This window comes from Meles meles, chromosome 8 (assembly GCF_922984935.1).
Source record: "Meles meles chromosome 8, mMelMel3.1 paternal haplotype, whole genome shotgun sequence".
Classification (NCBI taxonomy): domain Eukaryota; kingdom Metazoa; phylum Chordata; class Mammalia; order Carnivora; family Mustelidae; genus Meles; species Meles meles.
In genome coordinates, this window is record NC_060073.1 from 64,709,658 (window position 1) to 64,736,989 (window position 27,332).

The 27,332-nt window shown below is 37.7% G+C and overlaps 1 protein-coding gene across 2 annotated transcripts in view; it reads right to left on the reverse strand.

The window, feature by feature from the left end:
• RSF1 (remodeling and spacing factor 1) overlaps nt 1–27,332 on the reverse strand; it is a 159,369-nt gene that overhangs the window by 106,797 nt on the left and 25,240 nt on the right. For both annotated transcript variants that reach the window (XM_046017677.1, XM_046017676.1), the window contains exon 2: nt 6,967–7,058. In XM_046017677.1, the coding sequence (XP_045873633.1) occupies nt 6,967–7,058 (92 nt within the window). The remainder of the gene's footprint in view (nt 1–6,966; nt 7,059–27,332) is intronic.

The window sequence follows — 27,332 nt, forward strand, 5'->3', positions numbered from 1 at the left end:
TACTGACCTCTTTTGTCTTGCTGCTTTTAAGACTTTTTCCTTCATCACTATACTTGGCAAATTTAATTACAGTATGTCTCAGTTTGGGTTACTTTTATTGATTTTGATGGAATTCTTTGTGCCTCCTGGATCTGGATGTCTGTTTCCTTTCCCACATTAGGGAAGTTTTCAGCTATCATTTCTTCAAATAAATTTTCTGCCCTCTTTTCTCTCTCTTCTTTTTCTGGGACTCCTATAATATGAATGTTCTTAAGTTTGATGAATCACTGAGTTTCCTAAGTCTGTTCTTGTATTATTTAATTCTTTTTTCTCTCCTTTGTTCCGTTTGATTACTTTCCATTACTTTGTCTTCTAGGTCACTAATTTCTTCCTCTTCTTCCATACTGTTATGCATTCCATCAAGCACGTTTCTGATTTCATTTTTTTTAAAAGATTTTATTTATTTATTTGACAGAGAGAGAGATCACAAGAAGGCAGAGAGGCAGCAGAGAGGGGGGGAAACAGGCTCCCCACCGAGCAGAGAGCCTAATAAGGGGCTTGATCCCATGACCCTGAGACCACGACCCGAGCCGAAGGCAGAGGCTCAACCCACTGAGCCACCCAAGTGCCCCTCTGATTTCATTTTTTAAGCCCTTTATCTCTTCTGTGTTATTCCTTACCTCTGTGTTAAGGGTTTCACTCATGTCTTCCACTCTTTTCTCAAGTCTAGTGAGCATCTTTGTGATCACTGCTTTAAATTCTCTATTAGGTATGTTACTTACATCTGTTTTGCTTATGTCTCTGGCCATGCCTTGTCCTGTTCTTTCATTTGGGATAAATTTCTCTGTCTCCTCATTTTGTCAGCCTCTCTGTGTCTGTTTCTCTGTGTTAAGAAAGTCAGCTGTGTCCTCTGCTCTTGAAAGTAGTGACTTTACAAAGAGGAGTTCCTGGAGTACCCTACAGTGCAATGTCCCCTATTCACCAGAAACTGGTACTACAGGAGAATATTCTATATGTGTTGCTTACTTATTGATACCATTTTGATAACTAATAACGCTGTGCATATTTAAATATGTTAATTGGATATTATAGTACTTAATTTTATTAAGCACTTTATCAACTTTTGATTTCTAACAAAAGTAGGACTTGAGATGAGTTCCATCAGTTTATGTGTTAAGTGATCCAAAGAAGGCCTCAAAGAGCAGATAGACAAATCCAAACAATCACAGAACTTCTTTCATATTGGTGACTAGCCGCAATATTAATCTGGAGTATTCTGCTTTTTTCTTTCATGTCTCTTTGTCCTCTCTGTACCAGGGCCACTTTCAGACTTCATCCAGAAAAATTCAACCAACGGACATCAGGAGAAAACAGTCTGGGATGCACTGAGCGTTAGGCGCAGCTTAGAGAACAGCAGACTTGATATTCATTGTTTTCACCAGTTAGGTTCTAAAGTCATTTGTCATGAAAGTAATACATAACTAATAAAGTGGAAAAGGAAGGAAGGGTGAAAGCTAAAGGGAAATAAAGAATTAAGGAAGAGTTTATTGTTCTTTAGTAAAATAGTAGAGATTTTAGTATTCAAAAAGTATAAGGAAAAATACCTATCTGTACTTAGGAGTGTGTGTGTGTGTGTTGTACATAAACTTTACTTATACAGCAGCAGAATTCTTAAAAATCAGAAAAAAAGGAAAATCAGAAGAGACAGTAAATATAAATATGAAATTAGCAAACCTCACTAAATACCTAAGTAGAAAAATTATTTTTTAATATTGAAGAACATTTTATGCATCCACACACACATGTTAATTGAGGCCATAAAAAGTATCAACAAAATTAACTGGATCAAAATCACACAAAGTATGTTCTACATAATGGAATGAAATTAGAAATTTCAGTGGAAACCAGTAACAGGAAAAGGAATTGGCAAAATTTACATATATGTGGAAAATAATATACAACCAAATAATAGGTCAAAGAACTCACAAGAGAAATGGGAAAATAGTTTGAGATGAAAGAAAATTAAATATAACAATCAATTTACGGAATGTAGTTAAAGTAGGGAGTAAAGATAGACTATAATACCTGAAAATGTCTATATTAAAAAAGAGGAAGAGCTCAAATCAATAACCTGAACTTCAATCAATAACCTGAACTTCTACCTTAATACCAGAAAAGAACAAACTAAACAATATGAAAATGAAAGAACAAAATAGAGAAACAATAGGGAAATTCAATAAAACCATAAAGTGGTTTTTAAAAGATCAACAAAACTGACAAACCTATAGCTATGCTGACCAAAAAAAAAAGAACATACAAAATTAGTAAAATAAGGGAACAGGAGATATTACTACTACCTATGCATAAATAAGATTATAAGCGAACACTATGAACAATTAAATGTCAATAAGCTAGATAAGCTAAATAAAATGAACAATTTCCTAGAGACAAAAGCTACTGAAATTGACTCAAGAAGAAATACAAATCTGAACTTACAGAAGAGACCAAGTAACCAAACAAAAACAAAACTTCCAACAAAGAAAAGCCCAAGCCCAAATGGTTTTACTGCTAGATTCTAATAAATGTTTAAAGAATAAATTTTTTAAAAGATTTTATTTATTTATTTGATATACAGAGATCACAAGAGGCAGAGAGTCAGTCAAAGAGAAAGGTGGGGAAGCAGGCTCCCTGCTGAGCAGAGACCCCCCCCACCATGTGGGGCTCAATCCCAGGACCCTGAGATCATGACCTGAGGGGAAGGCAGAGGCTTAACCCACTGAGCCACCCAGGCGCCCCTAAAGAGTTGATATTAATACTTCATGAACACTTACAAAAAAACAGAGGAAGTAATTTGCAACTAATTCTATGAAGCCACAGACATCTCAAGAAAACACATCAGTATCCCTTATGAATATAGACACAAAACCCCTCAGCAATAATATAGCAAACCAAATCTAGCAACATATAAAAAGGATTATGAACCATGACCAAATGGGACTGACTGCAGGATTGCAATGGTTTCAACACATGAAAATTAAAGGAATACACCATGTTAATAAAGGAAAAAAACAAGGTTATCTCAATAGATGCAGAAAAAAAAAATCTGACAAAATCTAACACCTTTCATGATAAAAATACTCAACATACTAGGAATAGACTTTTCTCAACCTTATAAAGAAAATGTGTGACATATCTAATATCATATTAAATCTTAAAATATTGAAAAACTAGGATTAGAAACATGACATCTGCTCTTAATCATTTCTATACAACAGTGTACCAGAGGTTCTAGTGAGAGCAATTATATAAGAAAAAGAAACAAAGGGTCTCCAGATTGCAAAGGAGGAAGTAAAACTATCTACACTTGCAGATGACATAAACTTATATATAGAAGATCTTAAAAATCCACAATAAAACTATGTGAGCTAATAATCAAGCTTAGTAAAGTTGCAAGATACGGATTAATATACGAAAATTAATTTTATTTCTAACACTAATGATCCAAAAATGAAATTAAGAAAACAATTACATTTAGGGCGCCTGGGTGGCTCAGTGGTTTAAGCCGCTGCCTTCGGCTCAAGTCATGATCTCAGGGTCCTGGGATCGAGTCCCGCGTCGGGCTCTCTGCTCAGCAGCGAGCCTGCTTCCCTCTCTCTCTCTCTCTGCCTGCCTCTCTGCCTACTTGTGATCTCTCTCTGTCAAATAAATACATAAAAAATCTTAAAAAAAAAAAATTCTTAAAAAAAAAAAGAAAACAATTACATTTATAACAACATCAAAACCAAGAAAATACTGAGGAATTAAACAAATTAAGGGTAAAACTGGACTCAATAAACTACAAAATGTTTTTGAAGGAATTAAGGACCTGGATTTTTTTTTTTTTTTTTTTTTTTTTGACAGACAGAGATCACAAGTAGGCGGAGAGGCAGGCAGAGAGAGGAGGAAGCAGGCTCCCCACTGAGCAGAGAGCCTGATGTGGGGCTCGATTCCAGGACCCCGGAATCACGACCTGAGCCGAAGGCAGAGGCTTTAACCCACTGAGCCACCCAGGCACCCCTCAAGTTTAGTTTTTATTATCAAAGACCTGGATATTTTGAATGACATCCTATTTTCATGGATCAGAACATTTATTTTAGTTAAGAAGCTAATACTGGGGGTACCTGGGTGGCTCAGTGGGTTAAAGCCTCTGCCTTTGGCTCAGGTCATAATCCCAGGGTCCTGGGATCGAGCCCTGCATCAGGCTCTCTGCTCAGCAGGGAGTCTGCCTCCCCCCACCGCCTGCGTTTCTGCCTACTTGTGATCTCTGTCAAATAAATAAATAAAATCTTTAAAAATGAGATTTCTTTAAAAAAATAAATAAATAAAAAAGAAGCTAATACTGCCCCAAGATGTCCTTCAACAGACAAACGGATAAAGAAGATGTGGTCCATATCCACAATGGAGTATTACTTGGCCATCAGAAAGGACGAATACCCAAGTTTTGCATCGACTTGCATGGGACTGGAGAAGATTATTCTGAGTGAAATAAGTCAAACAGAGAAAGTCAATTATCATACGGTTTCACTTATTTGTGGAACATAAGGAATAGCATGGAGGACATTAGGAGAAGGAGAAAATGAAGGGGGAGAAATTGGACTGGGAGATGAACCAAGAGAGACTATGGACTGCAGGACAAGAAACAGAGAGTTTTAGAAGGGAAGAGGGTGGGGGAAATGGTGAGCCTGGTGATAGGTATTAAGAAGGCACACAGATTGCATGGAGCACTGGGTGTTGTATGCAAACAATAAATCATGGAACACCACATCAAAAATTAATGATGTACTCAATTTATGGTGACTAACATAACAATAAAAAATAAATTATTTTTTAAAAGAAGCTAATATTCCCCAAATTTAGCTACAGATTATACCCGACCCTATCTAAATCGTAACTAGTTTTTTTGCAGAAATAAACAAGCTGATACTCAAACTCATTAAGAAAATGCACAGGAACCAGAATAGCCAAAACAATCTTGAAAAAGGACAATTTCAAAATTTATCACAAAGCTATAGTAATCAAAACAGTATGGTACTGGCATAAATGATGACATATAATATGACACTAGAGGGGGTGGCTCAGTCAGTTAATCACCAGCTTCAGCTCAGGTCATGATCCCAGGGTCCTGGAATCAAATCCCACATCAGGAGCCTGCTTCTCCCTCTCACTCTGCCATTCCCCCAATTTGTGCTCTCTGGTTCTATCTCTGTCAAATAAATAAAATCTTTAAAAAAAAAAAAGACAATAGAATAAAGACTTCAGAAATAAACCCTTAATATTTATGGTCAACTAACTTTCTACAAGGACGTCAAGGTAATCAAATATGGGAAAGAATGGTCTTTTTAACAAATGGTAATGCAACCACTCAGTATCCACATGCAAAAGGATGTAGGTGAACCTCTATCTTATAAAATATACAAAAACTGACTTAAAAGAGATCATAGATTTAAACATAAAAAAAGCTAAATGTACAGAAATGCTAGTATAGATTATAGGATTATATCTTCATGGTCTTGGGTTGGCCAATGGTTTCTTAGTTATGACACCAAAGCACTAGCCACAAAAGAAAAAAATATATTGGATTTCATCAAAATTAAAACTTTTGATGGTGCAGCTCTGGAATACAGTCTGGCAGTTCCTCAAACAGTTAAACACAGAATGACCATATGACCCAGCAATTCCACTCAAGATATAAGAAATAAATCACGTCTGCCGAAAAGCTCTATGAAAGTATTCATAGCAGTACTTGTCCCAACAGCCAAAAGATGGAAACAATCCAAATATCATAAACTGGTAAACTGATAAATAAGAAGTGGCATATGCATCTGATGGAACAGTATTCAGGCATAAAAAGGAAGAAAGTACTGAGGCGCCTGGGTGGCTCAGTCGGTTAAGCATTCAACTCTTGACCTCAGCTCAGGTCTCAATCTCAGTTGTGAGTTCAAGCCCTACATTGGGCTCCATGCTGGGCGCAGAGCCTACTTAAAAAAAAAAAAAAAAAAGAACAAAGTACTGATTCTTTCTAAATTTCTGACCCAGAGAAACAGTTCACTAATTAAAATACTTATTGTTTCATGTCATTTAATTCGAAATGGTGTATAACACAGGAAAAATAACTGGAAAAGCACATGTGATTTTTATAGTAAAAACGAGTAACTCTTGTTCCCTGATGGTTCCTCTTTTCATAGTGCTCTAAAGTCATATACACAACTCCCCCCAAAAGCAAGCAGATATGAAAATACATGGGCACAGAAACACATGTATTTTTTTTTTAAACATAAGAAAAGTATAACATTTTTAAAACACCAAAAAATATCACCTCCCATTCTGGTATGTTATAGAATTCAAAATACTCCCAAAAGATATCATCGAGGTAGGAACATACATGAGCTTAGGCTTCCATTTGGATGCAATTTCAGAAAATTTTTCCTGAATGGTGTCGCCCTTAATACGGTTTACCATAAAGCAACACTTTTCTGATTTCCCAGGTTGTTCTGAGGATAGGTTTGGCTTTATTGGTAACTTTGAAGTCTCCTATGTTTGACTTGAAGGTGTTATGACATTTTACCTTTTTAAGTAAGAGACAAATTCTGGCTTTGTCTATGCATACTGTATGATATCAAGGAAAAATGATAACTTTCTTTGCCTTGTCTATGTCTTACTTGATTTGATCAGGAAGATTTTAAGGATTAAATGAGAGAAGACATGAAAAGTCCTGGTCAGTGTTAGACACAATAGAGACAGAACACCTCTAAAAGCTAATCTTAAGACTTAAGACTATGGCTTAGTAGTTGCAAAAGAGAATCACATACTAAGAGCAATTATATGTATTTCTAAGTCATATTTCACAATTTTTAGCAGACCATTTTAAAAGTTAAGCATACTATGAAACACATTAATTTATGATAGATAAAGTAATATTTCAGTAACAGGTTAATTTTTAATATTTACCTTGATCAAATATTTTTCCCATCTGTCTGCTGTAACAGATTTGCCAATCTTCCTCATTAACTTCAAATGGAGCTCCACCAATTCTTTTGGTACTTAGAAAAAAAGAAAAAAATACTATTAGCCAGCAGAAGAAAATGTTTGTAAACATTTAAAATGATTTTAAAAAAGAACTTTCCAGGGCACCTGGGTGGCTGAGTCAGTTAAGTGTCCTGCAGCTTGGTCATGATCCCAGGGTCCTGGGATTGAGTACCTGCTTCTCCCTCGCCCTGCTGCTCCCCTTGCTTGTACTCTCCCTCTCTGCCAAATAAATAAATAAAATCTTTAGAAAAGAAAAAGAACTTTCCCCAGCCCTGAATACTTTTTCAAGACAGATAATGTTGATTTTAGCTATCTTTTAGACCCCGAATCAGGAAAGACTAGACCAGGGCAAGAAATAACTGAAAATCACTCTCTTAAAAATGAGAAGGAATACTCATTCACATTTTCTTTCAAAGTCTTATCAAGAAAGAATGAACCTAGGTTTGCTCAGTTGGTTAAATGTCTGCCTTCCAAATCAGGTCACGATCCTGGAGTCCTGGGATCGAGCCCCACGTCAGGCTCTCTGCTCAGTGGGAAGCCTGTTTCTCCCTCTCCCTTTGATCCTCCACCCTGTTTGTGTTCTCACTCATTCTCTCTCAAATGAATAAATAAAAAAAAATACTTAAAAAAATGAACTTGCATGTAAACTGAATTTCTGAGTGACATAATGATATGTCAATGTAGGTTCATCAACTGTAACAAATGTGCTTCTGTGGTGCCAGGGTGTGGATAGTGGGGAGATTCTATGCGTTGCAGAAGAGAGTATATGTGAACCCTCTGTACTTTGTACTCTTTATTTCTGTGAATCTAAAACTGCTCTAAAAATAAAGCCCATAAAAAGAAAAAAAACCATCAAGTAAAAGCCCTTAACCATACAACCAAAATTTCTACTAGTGTTTATATCTCATAACACATATTTGGATAATTTACATATTGCAGACGAAGATACAGATCCACAGAATTAGAAAAGAAACAAGGAATATAAATTCCAAATTGATGCATATCTCAGAAATAGTCTAATGGTCTTCAAACAACTTCACAAAACTACTCTTTCGGGGCGCCTGGGTGGCTCAGTGGGTTAAAGCCTCTGCTTTCGGCTCAGGTCATGATCCCAGGGTCCTGGGATCGAGCCCCGCATCGGGCTCTCTGCTCCGCGGAGAGCCTGCTTCCTCCTCTCTCTCTCTGCCTGTCTCCCTGCCTACTTGTGATTTCTGTCTGTCAAATAAATAAATAAAATCTTAAAAAAAAAAACTACTCTTTCAATCTATACCTTCTCTAAGTTCTAAAGTCCTTTATAGCATCCCTATGGATCTTCACCTGAAAACCTTAAGGGACAGAAAATTGACTTGTCTTCTGAAGTTCTAGTTATTAGAAAGTTAGCCTTACATGTGGTCAAAATCTGCCTTCATACACCTTCCTTCCCTGGTTCTTACTCTTATTTCTCTACCTTCAAAGACAATACTTTCAGCTCCTCCTCTGATGGAACCTTCAAATATTTGAAGATTGTTTTATCCTCCCTCAGGTTTTCTCTTCTAACTGTAAACAACCAGAGTTCCATATATCCTTTGGGCATGATCTGATTACATTAATTATGAGTTAGAATTTATTTCTAACTATTAATTATGAGTTATTTATTTATTTCAAAGGAAATAAAAGACACACATATATGCCTATCAAATTTAGCATTTCCCAAATACCAAATAACCACTAGTAACCTAAGAAAAATTGGAGGCGTACTCTCTAAAAGGTTCTATAATCACGTATGTTAGAAAAATATTAGATCCCAAAAGAAGTTGTTTTGTTGTTGTTGTTTTACTGCAGGACATCTTGACGTCTTTATTGACTGATCTTATGTGCATCATGAATATCCAAGAGAAGGATATAATCTCCACATTCTCTAATACATTTTATCAAGGAATTTTTTTGTGTGTGAAATATACACTATCTTATCTTAGGATACAAGTGCTCTAAAGAACAGGTTGGCAAACGATGGACTAATTTTCAATCTTCCAGACTCTTCATTCTCCACTAAAGCCAATTTTAAATCAAAATGAGCTTGACGTATAAAAACATTCACCCATTCAACAAATTTCTGTGGGACCACTACTAATAAACAAGAAAGTCTCTACCCTTAATGAGCCTATTTAAATGAGTTTTCTAAGGATGTGAGACAGTGGGTGGGTTGGAGGTGGGGATCGGGGAGGAATATAGAGGAGTGGTTATGAACAAGTAGACAGACTATTATACTAAGCCCAAACCTACATTTGGGATTGAGGGGGGAGCAGAGAAAAGGGGGGGAAAGGACATTACTTACAGAAATAACAGCAAATGAAAGACTGAAAAATAAAATGATCATAGAAGTGGAGGCATGGGCATAAAAAAAGGGCATGATCATGAAGAACCTTAGACGTCCAGGCTAAGAAGTTTACATTTTTTTTTTTAAGATTTTATTTATTTACTTGACAGACAGAGATCTCAAGTAGGTGGAGAGGCAGGCAGAGAGAGGAGGAAGCAGGCTCCCCGCTAAGCAGAAAGCCGGATGTAGGGCTGGATCGCAGGACCCTGGGACCATGACCTGAGCCACCCAGGTGCCCCAGAAGTTTACATTTTATTTAAAAGTTTAGGCAAGGGGCGCCTGGGTGGCTCAGTGGGTTAAAGCTTCTGCCTTCAGCTCAGGTCATGATCCCAGGGTCCTGGGATCGAGCCCCATGTCGGGCTCTCTGCTCAGCAAGGAGACTGCTTCCCTTCCTCTCCCTCTGCCTGCCTCTCTGCCTACTTGTGATCTCTGTCTGTCAAATAAATAAATAAAATCTTTAAAAGAAAAAAAGTTTAGGCAAGGAAAAAAAATAAATTAAAAAAAAGTTTAGGCAAGAGAGTTCGCTCAGCATTTTAAAATTTAGAAAGCAACTTCTTTTATTTGCTTGCTTGTTTTAGGAGGCAGGATGCAAGGCAGAGATTAAAAGTAAATTCAGGAAAATACCAACCCAGAAAGATGGGAGTAACGGATCTTAGGTAGGGGAGTAGAGACAGAAGTAGGCAGACCTGAGAAATGTTTAGGAAACAAATAATACAATTTGTAATTGAATGGCTGTTCAAAGCTATACAGAAAATCAAGAAAACCTTTGGCACTGGCTAGGCAACTGAGTAGATGCGAATGACACCACAGTAGGAAAAAAAAAAGACCAGGGCTCAGTTGTCCACTCAACCACTTAATACAAGGTGACTAGGATTCTTTTGGTGAAGTTCTTTAAACACTGAATGTCAAACTCCTCATCTATAAAGGGCTATATTAGCTATCTTACAGTTTAAAAGTACAAAAACAAACATTACATAAAGCTACAACATCTTTATTTTTACTTCTATTGTGATACTTAGGGGACCAAGGCCTGTTCCAATTTCTCCTTTTCTGCCTTCCCTAAACACAATAGTCTTGATGATTCTGTTTTCATATACCTCAACCCTGTTCCCTCTTCCCCCAATTTCTCCAGGATACCACTATACCGTCTCACTTCAGAAAAATAGCTACGGTAATCTCCTATAACCAAACCAAACTTCCAAAAATACTGTTTTCATAACACTTCTCATTTACTGATATGTTTTCTGGCTCTTAAATTCCTACATTAAACATATACAGATTTCTTACCATAGCCTCAATGTCTTATAATTCCAGTCTCAACCTAGTTCTCCAATCCTTCTCTCTCATTTTTACACTGAAATTCTTGATTCAAATCATTCTGGCCTGCTCACATACCCAGACGACTACCTATCTGGGCTTTATTTAAGCCCTCCAGCTCACTGTTTCCTCCCCACTTTAATCATATTTCTCTTTCAGTGTCTCATCAATAAAAGGCCCAAAGTCTCTGTGACAGCCTTCCAATGATTCCGTCAACACGTTTGTCCTTGGAACGCCGGAAGTATTCATACTGCCTGTATCACTCCCTTAGGAGTTCGCTAAAGCTTTACATCAGTGTTTTTATACATATCATAAATATCCATATCATACAGATACACATATCTTCCATATCATACAGATATACATACAAATCACAAAAAAACATTTTGATACAATTGGTACTATTTCTAAAAATCTAACAGGACAGAAATAAATATATGCCAGAAAAATGGTTTTCAGCCCATTTGAAAAATACAGTCATTGTTGGTTTAGGCATGTAGAAATAAATTATATATTACCTGATTTCCTTATTAGAGCATTGGCTCTTACATAGCACTAACAGAAATATAAGATGAGCCACATAATTGCAAATTTTCTAGTAGCTCATTCATAAAGATAAAGAGTTCAAAATTAACTTTAATAATGTATTTTATCCCAATGTTATTTCAATATATAGTGAGGATTTAAAATATCAGATATTTTTTATTTTTTTCACTTGATATTTTAATTTCTTTTTTAAACTGTGGTATACTTGACATATAACACTGTATTAGTTTCAACTGTAAAACAGTGATTTAATATCTGTATACATTGTAAAATGATCACCACTTAAGTCATCTACCACCTTACATGCCTCTAAAAAAAAATTCTATGATAAGAATTTTTTTAGGATTTACTCTCTTAACAACTTTCTAACAGGTAATCCAATATTACTAAATGTAGTCACCATGATGTACATTATATTCCCATGACTTATTAATTTTATAGCTAGAAGTCTGTACCTTTTGACACCGTTCACTCAATTTACATCTTATTTTTTGTACTAATTATTCAAAACATAGTGTGCATTTTATACTTACAGCACATCTCATTGCACACTAGCCACATTCAAGTGCTCAAAAGCCATTTATGGCTAATGGCTACTATAGTGGATTATATAGAGCTGGTATAATTAAAACTAAAATTTATAACCCATAATTTGCTAATAATTTACTTATATTTTGAGATATAATTGACATATAACATTATATTAATTTTAGGTATCAACATAATAATTTAATATGTGTATACATCACAAAATGATCACACTAAGGCTAAGTTAACATGTGATTTGCTTATATTTTTTGTTACAAATAGAACTGACACACTGGGTGTCATATGCAACTGATGGATTGTTGAACACTACACCTAAAACCACTGATGTACTATAGGTTGGCTAACTGAATTTATTGAAAAAAAAAATAGAACTGACAAGTTGATGACATTTCTGGACACTAGCAGCTCTTAAAATTTTGTCAATTGATAAGAAACGGGGAAAAACTTCAACAGAAAAATTAACCAACATCATAGTTAAATTGAAAATATTAAAATTCCTCTACTCTGTTTTCTCTAAACATTCTACCTATTCGACAGACCATTCTATGATGATGGAAACAGTCTATATCTGCATTTTCCAATATAGTAGCTATCTACATGTGACAACAGCACACTTAATATGTGGCTAACAAAAGTGAAGCACTACACTTTTAATTTTAAGATTTTACTTATTTATTTGACAGAGAGTGCGCAAGCACAAGCAGGGTAATGGCAGTCAGAGGGAGAGGGAGAAGCAGGCTCCCCGTGGATCACGACCTGAGCTGAAGGAAGACGCTCACCCAACTGAGCCACCCAGGCACCTACACTTAAAATTTTTTTTTTAAATTTTTTTTTTTTTATATTTTATTTATTTGACAGAGAGAAATCACAACTAGGCAGAGAGGCGGGCAGAGAAAGAGGAGGAAGCAGGCTCCCCGCGGAGCAGAGAGCCCGATGCGGGGCTTGATCCCAAGATCCTGAGATCATGACCTGAGCTGAAGGCAGAGGCTCTAACCCACTGAGCCACCCAGGTGCCCCTACACTTAAAATTTTTTAAATTAAATTTAAATATCCACAGTGGCACATGGCTATGACTTTGAACAGTGCAGCTATAAATTATCAATCATATTTTAAAACACAGGATCATCTTCTACAACACACAATGACAATGTGTAAATTCACTTATCACCTGAAACATTTTCTAAATAGTCTCATTGCCCAAATACTTGGTAATTATTAACGTACTTCTATAGATATATCTGTTAACCAAGTTTGTGTCATTCTGAAAAATACAGGTTTTGTCACAATCGAATGAAGATCTTTACCTTTCACATGATAGTTTGATATATAACCTTTAACTAACCCATTTCTTTCACAAGGCCTCAGGAGGTGAAAGATTCTGAAGCAGAAGAAAAGGTCATGGCCGTGTGAATTCATGAAGGCCCTGCCAAGATGATGTAGGCAAGAAATGGCAAAAAGTGGTAAAATCCCAGACCACATTACTGATCCAATCACCCAAGGATGTTCTATATTTGGACATTTTTCTAAAGCATCTTTCCAGCACCAGGCCTTAAGAATGCTGCTGCTAAAAAAAAAAAAAAAATGCTGCTGCTTCTACAATTCTTCTTCTAACTTATAATTCTGCTTTCTAAATGGTTGAAATTTACAGCGGCTCATAATAACTACATGTTAGAATTCTTCTCATTTCTCAAAAAATCTTTTACTTAAGTGTCCTCTATGCTTATAAGCAAAGATACACTTAGTCACAAAAACAGCTGATTTTTGTATCAGGTCATTGATCAAAGAACACTAATTTCAGATACAATGATTAAAAGATAACCATTTGCTGCCCAGTTTTTCCAAACTCTACTGAGGGAGCACAGCTTTAGCAATTATGAACCATTCCCACAGACTTGATCCTTGAAATAACTGTTATATATTTATACACCTTATCTTCAAATAATCCATTTAATCAATCATTCTAAATTTTCTGAAAAGCAAATGGCCTGAGACAATGTACTGTAACTTAGGCCACTCTCTAAAAAACAACAGTTCAGAGACACAAAGTAAGTAAAATATGTATCACTTAACTCAGCTTATTACCATAATGGGAAAAATAAATCCAAGAAGAGCTGTTAAGCAGGCAGATAAACCAAGGGGTATCTGCTGTTCCACGTTAGGTTTGTGAGTTTCATTTAGAACCATACTGCTATTCCCTTATAGAGGGAGAAACCAAACATGGTTCAGATTATTTCAGAACCAAACAGTGAAAACGTCTCTGCTCCAAAGCAAGTAATCCGTGTACTGCAAGTATCAGCATGGTTGGATAACCATGCAATTCAGCACTCTTTCTTGAAGAAGGTAGATGTTTCCTTATGGTGAGGAAAGGCCTTTCTATGGGTAAGATGATGTAAGCCGCACTCATATTAGTCAGTTTTTAAAGAGTTTCTTTTTCTTTATACTTAAGGAACAGCATCCTGGCAGAGGGAATCTGAGATACTTGAGGCAATGGCTTCCAGTACCATATGCTTTCAACTCTAATCAGATGTTATTTTCCTTCTCTCTTTTCTCTCTACTCAGTTTAATAACCTTGAAGGACTTAAGGAATGTAAAGGGGAGAAGTGAGAGAAAGACCCAAAACAAATTAAAAAAAAAAAAGAAATAGGGGTACCCAAGTGTCTACTTCTCCCTCTTCCTCTGTACCCCCAACTCGTGCTCTCACTCTCAAATAAATAAAAATATTAAAAAGAAAGAAAAAGTGATGTGATAGTATTTAAAGAAGAGGAGGACTGTTCCCCCCAAAATCTGAAACACAGTAAAAAGTTGAAGACACCCTTTACCTAGATGTACCAATTGCTAACATTCTAGGAAAACATTTTACATAGGGCAAAACCATCAGGAAAAGGCTGTCTAATAAAGATGAGACCTTAGGGGTGCCAGGGTGGCTCAGTGGGCTAAGGCCTCTGCCTTCAGCTCAGGTCATGACCCAGGGTCCTGGGATCGAGCCCCACATTGGGCTCTCTGCTCCGCGGGAAGCCTGCTTTCTCCTCTCTCTGCCTGCTTGTGATCTGTCAAATTTAAAAAAAAAAAAAAAAAGATGAGACCTTAAAGCAGCAGCCAACCAAGCCAAGGAAGAGAACATACTAGCCACAAGGAAATGTCTGTAAAGGGGTCCTGAGGCAGCTAAAAGCTACCAATGTGGCTGTTGACATGAACAGGAGTCAAATCTTACAAAGCCTTGGGAGCCATGCAAAGAGTTTAGATTTTATTCTTAGTGTCATGAGAACTCAAAAAAGGAAAGTTTCATGATCCAATTTTTTAAAAAGATCATTCTGTGTCTAGGATCTGCCTCAAAATAATCTAGGCAGCAGCAGGATGGGGGTTTTGGAGGTAAGTGGAGTTACAAATGAAACGAATTATAAAATTGTACTGAAGGGGGTGATGGGTATACAGAAGTCCATTACACAACCTTCGACTTTTATGTGTTTCACATTTTCACAATTTAAAAAGGTAAAGGAGATATGGAAGTCACTTTGGTCGTTCTGTGAGGCATGCATGAGAGGGAAGCAAACAAGACTAATTAGGAGGCTATAGCCAAACTTCAGGCAAGCAGTAACATTGGCTGGAGTAAGGCTGCAGCAGTATAGAGGCTGAGAAGTGCCCTTAAGGCAAGTCGCAAATGTAGAAAGCTTCAAACAAGTACCTTCACCAATCTTGATATCAGTTAGTGACCACAATATATTTGTCTTCTATGTGATCCCAATTAATTTGCTCATGTTGAAAAGCAGAAACCACAATTTTTTGTTAAATCATACCCCTAAGTTAGGAAAGAAACATATACACACAGACATTTAATAATAAAGTCAAATAAATCCATTTGTAACATGTCTTATTTCTGATACTCCTCGGTTCAAATGTTCACATTTCACTTAAAAGTCTGAACTTAGTATTTCAACTAATACTTAAAAGCTATATGTCTATTATGAAAAGCACTAAAGTCAGGAGAAAGAAGTACAAACCTCAATTTTCTGATCCATGAACAGAGTTGATCTAAACTCCTCCAGTTCTAATATTCAATGCCTATGTCTAGGTACTGAGGCAGGTATTTATTTGCCTAATAACACAATAGTCATAGGATCTTAGGATTTCTGAACTGAATGCAATGATCTAACTCACACTCTGACAGACTAGGAAATTTAGTAATTAAGATGTGATGTGAACTGTCTATCACCAAGCAAAGGCCAACCAAGAGCCCAACCCTTCCAAGGCCAGAGCTCTTTCTAATGTTTCTTAAAGTATCAAATAAATAGAGGAACAGTTCAGAAGACCTAACTTACCAATCAAGCCTACCCTTTCTGCACAGCTCCATTTCTGGGTTTTGATCTTGGGTTACTTCTACTTATGTATATTTCTAAAATGTAATTCAGCTAGTAGATGCTATGGCAATAGACAGACTATTAGTACTCCTCTCAATCCATTCCTTTTTTGTAACAACTTTATTGAGATATAATTCATATATACACATGAATATGTATACACACACATATATAAATAAAATATAATCCATACATTTAAAGTATATAAATCAATGGGTTTTCTTATATTACATGATTAAATTTTTAAATTGTGCTACAATACAAATAACATAAAATTTGCCATTTTTACCGTTTTTAAGCACACATTTCAGTGGCCTTAATTAGATTCACAACATTGTGCAATCACCATTATTTTCCAATCCATTCGTATAGCTAAAATTTCAAAATAGTCACTTCACTTCCAAATTGCTTTCTGGAAAACTTGTTACTATAAAAATCCAAAGCAGTATACTCTCTTAGTGAGGGCAAAACTGACATCATATATTTTAAGATTTTATTTATTAATTTGACAGAGAGATAGTACAAGAAAGCAGAGCAGCAGGCAGAGGAAACGGGACAAGCAGGCTCTCTGCTGAGCAGGGAGCCCGATGCGGGGCTTGATTCCAGGACCTTGGGATCACAATCCGAGCCAAAGGTAGCCGCCCAACCAACTGAGCCACCCAGGAGCCCGACATCATATAGTCTTCATTATCTTTAAGTATCACTTTGTAATTATCCACCATCTATCTCCTTTTCCTCCTCTCTCCCATCCTTATATTTAAGTTCCATGAAGATAAAGGCCAGATCAAACTGCCTTTTCATCACTGCATTCTCAGTACCAAGCACAGTTCCTGATTCACTCAATGATTTCACTAACTGGAATAGAGACAACAGCGAAGGAAAGCAACAGGGACAGAGGGTGGAAAGTAAAACAGTTCTGCAGCTGCTAGAAAAAAAGAGAGTTGCTACAGGTGTCAAAGAAAGGGGCACCTGGGCGGCTCAGTCACTTAAGTCAGACCCTTGATTTTGGCTCAGGTCATGACGTCAGGGTCCTGAGTTTGAGCCCTGCATCCGACTCCATGCTAAGCATAAAGCCTGTTTCAGATTCTCCCTCTCCCACTGCCCCTCCCCCACCTTTCCCTCTATCCCTGTGTCTCTCTCTCTATCTCAACAAAAAAAAAAAAAAAAAAAGGAGAGAGAGAGACAAGTTATATAAACTTGAACAGTATGACAGTATGCAGGAAAGTTCTAAAGAAGAAGAGACGAAAACGATGGCAAAAGTGGCTTTGGGCTTCAGTTTACTGTGTGAGTCATCAGGTGATAATCACTAAATCAAGACAACTTATTTGTAGTTTATTTTTTTCCCTTTCTCTCCCTCTTGAGGGGAGGAATGGAAGAGGCAGATGCACCCAGTGAAATGTGTATATAGGAGCAAATAACAAAGTCTGTACGTTTAACTAAAGAAATACCGGGGCGGGGCGCCTGGGTGGCTCAGTGGGTTAAGCCACTGCCTTCCGCTCAGGTCATGATCTCAGGGTCCTGGGATCAAGTCCCGCATCGGGCTCTCTGCTCAGCAGGGATCCTGCTTCCCTCTCTCTCTCTCTCTGCCTGCCTCTCTATCTACTTGTGATCTCTCTCTGTCAAATAAATAAATAAAATCTTAAAAAAAAAAAAAAAATACCGGGGCACCTGGGTGGCTCAGTCCGTTAAGTGCCTGCCAGCCTTCAGCTCAGGTTATGATCCCAGGGTTCTGGTATCAAGCTCTGTTTAGGCTCCCTGCTCAGCAGGGAGTCTGCTTCCCCCTTCCCTGCTCTTGGGCTCTTGCTGGCTCACCCACCCCAAATAAATAAATAAAATCTTTTTTTTTTTTAAAGATTTTATTTATTTATTTGACAGAGAGAGATCACAAGTAGGCAGAGAGGCAGGCAGAGAGAGAGAGGAGGAAGCAGGCTTCCTGCTGAGCGGAGAGCCCAATGTGGGGCTCGATCCCAGGACCCTGAGATCATGACCTGAGCCGAAGGCAGCGGCTTAATCCACTGAGCCACCCAGGCGCCCCAATAAATAAAATCTTAAAAAAAAAAAAAACTATATGGGGGCTCCTGGCTGGCTTAGTCAGTAGACCATCTGACTCTTGATCCCTGCGGTCCTGAGTCTGAGCACCACACTGGGTTTAGAGATTACTTAAAAAGTGTGGGGGGGAGGGTGCCTGGGTGGCTCAGTGGGTTAAATCCTCTGCCTTCGGCTCAGGTCATGGTCCCAGGGTCCTGGAATCGAGCCCCGCATCAGGCTCTCTGCTCAGCGGGGAGCCTGCTTCCTCCCCTCTCTCTGCCTGCCTCTCTGCCTCCTTGAGATCTCTGTCTGTCAAATATATAAAAAAAAAAAAAAAAAAAAAAAGGCTTAAAAAAAAAAGTTGGCGGGGGGAGCCTAGGTGGCATACTGGGTTAAGCATCTGACTCTTGGTTTTAGCTCAAGTCCTTGGTTTCGGCTCAGATCATGATCCCAGGGTGCTGAGATCCAGCCCTGTATTGGGACTCTGTGCTCAGTGCAGAGTCTGCTTAAGTTTCTCTCTCCCTCTGCCTCTCCCCCCATCTCTCTCAATAAACAAATCTTTAAAAAAAATACCTACATATATACTGATTTTCTAATACCATCTTTGTAAAATGCCAGGCTTCTATCTTCATCATGCACACCCCATACTATCTAAAAACTTGAACAGCACACAAGATGACTTTATGATCTAATGCCATGATTTTAGGTGTTATGAAATAAGTCTGATACTTCTTTTACAAACAACTGCAGAACGGTGCCTGGGTGGCTCAGTGGGTTAAGCCTCTGCCTCAGCTCAGGTCATGATCTCAGGGTTCTGGGATCGAGCCCGCATCAGGCTCTCTGCTCAGCAGGGAGCCTGCTCCCCCCCCCCACCCCGGCCTGCCTCTCTGCCTACTTGTGATCTGTCAAACAAATAAATAAAATCTCTAAAAAAAACAAACAAACTGCAGAACTATGAACTTTAAACAATTCTATTTCAGGCCACTTGCCTAGCTTAGTCAGTAGAGCATGCAACTCTTAACACCACAATTGTGAGTTCAAGCCCCACATTGGGGCTTCAGCTCAGGTCATGATCTCAGGGTCCTGGGATCGAGTCCCGCATCGGGCTCTCTGCTTCCCTCTCTCTCTCTCTCTGCCTGCCTCTCTGCCAACCTGTGATCTCTCTCTGCCAAATAAATAAATAAAATCTTTAAAAAAAAAACTCTCCATTTCTTTGTAAAATGTATATTGTCTTTATTCCTTGCTAACAAGTGACCAGTTCACACTTTTCCTTCAATCAACATTCATTTAACAAGCAGAGATAAACAGATGAGTAACACGCTATGTCATCTTAGAATTTCTTGAAATCTTAGCAGAAATGGGTTCACTTTGGGACGCCTGGGTGGCTCAGTTGGTTAAGCAGCTGCCTTCGGCTCCTCAGGTCATGATCCCAGCATCCTGGGATCGAGTCCCACATGGGGCTCCTTGCTCGGCAGGGAGCCTGCTTCTCCCTCTGTCTCTGCCTGCCAGTGTTCTCTCTCTCTCTCTGACAAATAAATAAATAAAATCTTAAAAAAAAAAAAAAGGAAAAAGAAATGGGTTCATTGTAATTCCTACCATTATTTCAGTAAATGATAGAATACATATGAAAACACTATTATAAGCCGGAAAGCAATACAACCAAGATACTGTTACTCACCACCAGATGGTGATCATGTCTTATTAAAAGCAAAAGGCTAATACCTTGTTTGGAGGCCAGCCAGCTGACTGCTAAAAATGATCAAAAGGTAAACCAGAGGATCTGGATAAAATGTTGGTGATTTTTAAGTAAATTCAACTGAACCATCAGCAAAACAGCAGCAATGAAAAGTAGGTTCTGGGGGCACCTGGGTGGCTCAGTCGGTTAAGCATCTGCCTTCAGCTTGGGTCATGACCCCAGGGTCCTGGGATCGAGCCCCATGTCAGGCTCTCTGCTCAGCAGGGACCCTGCTTCTCCCTCTCCCTCTGCCTGCCGTTCTGCCTGCTTGTGCTCATTCTCTCTTGCTCTCTCTCTTCTGTCTGAAGACTTTTAAAGGAACTGATTCTTTCATGTGGAACATCTGATAACTATAATTTAAGGAAAATACAGTACACGTGTTTTTTGCAGTCTTATATTAGTTATTTAACCATTTATATGACCCCGAACTTCTTTAACTTCAGAGATATTTCTACTCTTTGAAAAAGTACCCTCCAGCTAACACACACTCCCCCCTCCTATCATTCTGGAAAAAAAATGTTCTATGAACTCGGTCTCCATTTTCTTACCTGTCCCATTTGCTCCAAACCCAGCATAATCTCACTTCTATAATTTAAACTAAATAGATGCATTAGTTTTTTGTCTTAATTTGGCAACATATGACACTTGTGACCCCATCTTCCTTGTTAAAACCTGGCCATCCTGTGACACCACTCTTCTGATGTCTTCTATTTCTTTACCCCTTTTTAAATTTCTTTGCAGACTTTACACTTCTGCCCTCTCCTTGAAAACTGATTCTGTTTTAGAACTTCTTCTTTTTTTGTCCTTACATCATCTCATTAGTCCCTTTGCTTCGGTTTAAATATGCTGTCTCCCTGTGCTGCTTATGGTATGTTCAATAACAAAAAACCTTACCATTGTGGCTTCGGGGGGGTTACTTTTTCTCATACAACAAAAAGTCCAGTGGAATGAGTTGCTAGTTTTGGCTTAATGGTTCAACAATTCCCCCTGAACTTCTTGGAATTCTCAAACATTTCATACTGTTTCTAGACTCCAGATCTTAACACATACAGATCCCTCTAACTTCAACCCACCTCTATTCATCCCAAGAGTTGTTTGGTTGCTGCTTCCTTGGGAAATCACTCTTTTACCCATGCTTTTATCCTAACAGGATTAAGTGTCCCTGATGGGTTTCCCAAAATAATTCTACTTATGCATTACACTGTATCATAAATGCTTATTTGATTAACTCTATCCAACATAAAACAAGCCTGAACCTTCAGCACCTAGGACAGTGCCTAGCACACACCACACATTCAATAAAGACTTGTTAGAAGAATGGATGATTTGGACTTGAAAAAAAAATTTTTTTTTCATAAACATGAACCTCTCCTAACTCTAGCACCTAACTAGCAAATGAATAAATAAAAATATATCTTTCTTGCCCATAATTAATGCTCATACTTAGAAGACAATGAACTTCTAAAAACCAATGAAGGAAACATACAATAGAATATTTTGGCAACGTGCATTTATGCCACCCAATCAACTTTACCCATGCTACCAGTTTACAAGCGGCCAACCATGAACTGGCTTTCATGAATGAGGAGGCTTCCTAACATAACAAGAGAAAAGACTACAATAAGCAAAATACAAAACAGAAGAGAAATGACTAAATGGTCCTTTTGGGGCCGCATTACAGTCAGTCACCCTACTCCCAGACACAGGCAACCACTGGTCTGCCTTCTGTCACTACAACTTTGTATCTTCTAGGGTTTTATATAAATGGAATTATATTTTATGTACTTATTTTGTCTGGCTTTTTTTGCTCTGCAGGTTTTTTTTTTTTTAAAGATTTTATTTATTTGACAGAGAGAGAGAGCGCGCACAAGGAGGCAGAATGGCAGGCAGAGGGAGAGAGAGAAGCAGGATCCCCGCCAAGCAAGAAGCCCGACGCAGGACTCAATCCCAGGACCCTGGGATCATGACCTGAGCCGAACGCAGCCACTTAACTGACTGAGCCACCCAGGCGTCCCTGCAGAATGTTTCTGAGATGCAGACATATCTTCCACACATTAGCACTCCTCTTTTTAAAAATGTTTTCAAATTTAAACTCAATTAATTAACATATAATGTATTACTTGTTTCAGGGGTACAGGTCTGTGATTAATCAGTCTTATATATACCCAGTGCTCATTACAACACACAACCTCCCCAATGTCTATCACCCAGCCATCCCATTCCTCCACCACCTCCCCTCCAACAACCCTCAGCGTGTTTCCTAAGATTGAGAGTCTCTTATGGTTTGTCTCCCTCTCTGGTTTCATCTTGTTTCATTTTATCCTCTATTCCCCTATGATCTTCTGTCTTGTTTCTTAAATTCCACATACCAGTGAGATCATACGATAATTGTCTTTCTCTAATTTTGCTTAGCCTAATACCCTCTAGTTTCATCCATATCATTGCAAATGGCAAGATACCTCTTTTTTTCATGTCTGCATTATATTCCATTGTGTATATATACCATATCTTCTTTATCTACTCATCTGCCGATGGACATCTAGGTTCTTACCACAGTTTGGCTATTGTGGACATTGCTTAGCAGTCCACTCCTTTATAATGTGAGTAGTGTATGAATATATTTGTTCATCCAATCATGTGATGAATGGTGCGGTTATTTCCAGTTTATGACTATTGTAAGTAAAGCTGCTATGAACATTAAACAAGTCTTTGTGTGGACATACATCTTTATTTCTCTACGGGATAGAGTAATGGAAACTGACAGGCTGTATGCTAGATACAGGCTTAACTTAATAAGAAACTCCCAAACATTTTGCTAAAGTAGTTGCACTAGTAAATCTTTCCACGATTACTATAAGAGTTCCAGCTGATTCACATCCTTGCCAACATCTGAGGGATCATAAGTCATTTTAACAGACTGTGTTTTCTACTTTGTTGGGTATAGCGATCTAGAAATGTCCACAACATCCAGTCTGTGATAACACTGTCCATGTCTTCTATATTCTGAGTTATTCTGTCTAGCTGCACTATCAATTACTGAGAGAGATGCTGAAATCTCCAATTATACCTTTAAATTATACTTAATTACACTTAATTTTTCAGTTCTGTTACTGGGTTAAAACACTGTTGAAGGGCACCTGGGTGGCTCAGTGGGTTAAGCCTCTGCCTTCGGCTCAGGTCGTGGTCTCAGGGTCCTGGGATCAAGGCCCGCATCGGGCTCTCTGCTTGGCGGAAAGCATGCTCTCGCTTCCTATCTGCCTGCCCCTCTGCCTAATTGTGATCTATTTCTCTCTCTCTCTCCCTCTATCAAATAAATAAATAAATAAAATCTTTGTTGGGGGAGAAAAAAACACTGTTGGAAAGTTTTTATTTTCCTGATAAACTAACCCCGCTAACATTACAAAATATCTTTCTATATCTCATGTTTCTTGTTCTGACATCTCCATTTTTCTGATATTAGTATAGTAATTCCAGTTTTCAAATGATTAGCTTTGCATAATATTTATTTTCTACCCTTTCATTTTATACTATCTGTATATAGACATCTAGATATCTACATATCTTTATATATGGATTTTTATAGCATATAATTGGGCTTATTTTTTTATTCACTCTGACAGTCTATTTTAGTTTTAATTAATTTTAATTTACGTATCACAGGTGGCTAGTGGTAACAAGATCAGAGACAAAAGGTTTAGGCCAAGGGCTAGCAAACTAAGGCTCACAAGGCAAATGCACCCTGTCACCTATTTTTGTACAGCCCACAAGCTAAGAATGATTTTACCTTTTTACAGGGTTGGTAGGAAAAAATAAGTATTTTGTGGGGAGGCTGGCTAGCTCAGTTGGTAGAGTATGTGACACTTGATTTGAGGATTTTGAGTTTAAGCCCCACGCTGCATATAGAGATTACTTAAAAATAGAAATCTTTTTTAAAATGTTTTGGTGGCACCTGAGTGGGGCAGTTTGATTCAGAGTCTGACTCTTGGTTTCAGCTCGAGTTGTGATCTCGGATTGTGGGATTGAGCCCTACACTGGGCTCCATCCTCAGCATGGAATCTGTTTAGGATTCTCTCTCCCTTCTCCCTCTGCCCCTCTCCCTACATACTTGTTCACTTTCTCTCTCTCAAATAAATCTTTAAAAAATAATATTTTATAACACATGACAATTCTAAGAAATTCAATTCCAGTGTCTACTGTTTTACTGGAACACAGCCACACTTCTTCATTCATACAATGTCTATGGCTACTTTTATGCTATACTGGCAGCACTGAAAAGTTTCAATAGATACTGTACTGACCATAAAGCCCAAAATAATATTTAATCTGGCTCGTTACAGAAAAATTTTGCCAAACCCTGATTAAAACCATTTATACTATTACAACTTTGATAAAATTGGGTTTAAATCTATAATCTTGCCATTTTTTTACTATATATCCTAACATTTCTTTATACCTTTTGAAAAAAATGAAAAAAAAAACCTGAACATACTTTGGCATGTTACTTACTAACCACTATTGACTAATTAGGCATACTTCTTTTAGTGTTTGCTCCAGGTTTTACAATACACATCTTTAATTCAACACAGTGTAACATCAAATGATGCTCTCCTACTTCATGTAAAATGTGAACACTTTTTACCCTTCCAACACTGTATTTCCATTTCCCTGTTCTCATCCTTAATACTACAGTTGCTATATATTTTCCTTCTACACAGGTAAAACTTACATTATGATTTTTGTCTTAAGCAGTCAATTATCTTTTTTAAAGTCTTATAATTAGGGAAAGTGTGTTTTACATTTACTCCCATAGTTATCATTTCTTTTACTCATCATCTCTTTATCTAGGTCCAAGCTCTCATCAGATCCATTTTCTTTCCATCTGAAGATACTTCTGAAATGCATGTCTGAAAAGGTTTTTATTATACTCCCATTTTCCAAGGATACTTTCCTGGCTATAAAAGTAAATACTGACAGTTTTTTTTTTTTTTTCAATTAGTACTTAAAAAAATTTCAGTATCTCCTCGTTTGCATAGTTTCTAATAATGAAAAGGCTTCATTGTTTCTCTGCACATGTCTTATCTGGTTATCTTCAAAATTTGTTATCATTGGTTTTTAGGAATTTCTTATGCCTTGGTATTTTTCTGTGTGTTTGTCCTTTCAGTTTGTTAAGACTATTGGATCCATGACTTCATAATTTTCATCAAATTTGGAAAATTTCGAGCCATTATTTCTTAAATTTCTTAAAATATTTTTTCTCAATCATCCCTCCACGATGTCAAAAACACCGTTGTGTTCTGCTTGGTACTGTCCCACACACAAAAGAATTATTTAATTTTTTTCAGTCCTCTTTCTCTGCTTCATCTTAAGATAGTCTACTGCTAGATCTTCAAGTTCACTGGCTTTTCTGCTTAGTTCAGTCTGCTGTTAACTTTTTATTTCAGATAGTATTATTTTTCACATCTACTTCCATATGATTTAGTATCTTCCATTTCTCTGTTCTGCTCATTATTTTTCTTTAAATATATTTATTAGTTATAATAGCTATTTTAACATCCTTATCTGCTAGTTCCATCACTTCTGTAATTCTTTATCTGTTTCTTTAGGCTGATTTTTCTCCTGGCCACAGGTTACAAAGGACCTGCTTCTTGGCATATCTAGCAATTTAAGCTTGGATGCTGGAAAATATCAATGTTACACTCCGGTTGATGGGTATTTGTGATCATTCTGTAAACAGAGTTAGGCTTTGTTTTGGCAGTTCAGTTATACATAGATCCATTTGATCTCTCTGAAGATTCCTCTGTTTTTACCATAGGACAAATGCACTTGGTTCTACAATGAATGTCTTGAGTGCTCCAAAGGATCATCCACTATGTCTGGTCAGAGTTAAACATTTCTTGTGTAAACTCAGCAAATGTTCTACTAATATGCCCCATGATGTTCACTGCTTGACCTTATGGAGTTTCACTCTATACATTTATGATCCTAGTATTCAGCAGCAGACTTAAGGGGCCCCTATGCAGACTTCTGGAGATCTTCTGTCTGTATAGCTCCTTTCTTTTCAAAGCCTGGCTATGCAACTTCTAGTGGCCTAAATATCTACAACATCCAATCTTTGCTTCCGCAACAAAGTGAGGCTTCCAGGTTCTCATTAGACTCCTTCCTGTTTCTCTGTCTCCAAAGTTGCTTCTGGGCAGGAAGTCATAGTAGTGTAGGCCTAATCTCCATTATTTCCTATCTCTCAGGGATCTCGGTCCTATTCCGCCTACTGTATAATAGCTAAAAGAAGATAATTCATATATTTGGCCCAGTTCACTAACTGTTTATGACAAGGGAATAAAAACTTCTTATTACTCCATCATGGTTTTTGCAAAAACACAGATTCAAATGGATACATGCCGATGTTTATAGCAGCATTATTAACAGCAGCTAAACTATGAAAAGAACCCAAATGTCCATTAACTGAAGATGATGTGCATATATAGACAATGGAGTATTACTCAGCCAGCAAAAAGAATGAACTCTCGCATTTACAACAACATGGACAAAGCTAGAATACATTATGCTAAGTGAAATCAGTCAGAGAAACACAAACACTGTACGATTTCAATCATATGTGGAATTTAAGAAACAAAACAGATGAACATATGGAAAGGGAAAAAAAAAGACAGAGAGGGAAGTCAACCATAAGAGACTCAACAGAGAACTGAGGGTTGATGGAGGGAGGAGGTGGGGGATGAGCTAAATGGGAGATGGGTATTAAGGAGGGCACTTGTTATGATGAGTACTGGGTGGTTATATACAAGTGATGAATCGCTAAGGTCTACTCCCAAAACCAGTATTACACTATATGTTAACTAACTAAAATCTGAATAAAAATTTGGGGAAAAAACTTGAGTAAATCATGTGAATTTAAAGAACGCATTATAAACAAATCTATTTTTTTATACATGAACTACACAAAATGAAATGATAGTATACTATAGGTAAGAGGAACTAATACTAGATCCTTAAAATAACTTTAGACATTATTGTCTCCATTATGAAGAGGCTCAGAAGTTAATAAACTGCCCAGGTCAGGGCGCCTGGGTGGCTCAGTGGGTTAAAGTCTCTGCCTTCGGCTCAGGTCATGGTCCCAGGGTCCTGGGATCAAGCCCCACATCGGGCTCTCTGCTCTGCAGGGAGCCTCCTTCCTCCTCTCTCTCTGCCTGCCTCTCTGCCTACTTGTGATCTCTGTCTGTCAAATAAATAAATAAAATCTTAAAAAAATAAATAAATAAATAACCTGCCCAAGTCATACCAATATAAAGTGGCAAAACTGGGGCGCCTGGGTGGCTTAGTGGGTTAAAGCCTCTGCCTTTGGCTCAGGTCATGATCCCAGGGTCCTGGGATCGAGCCCTACATT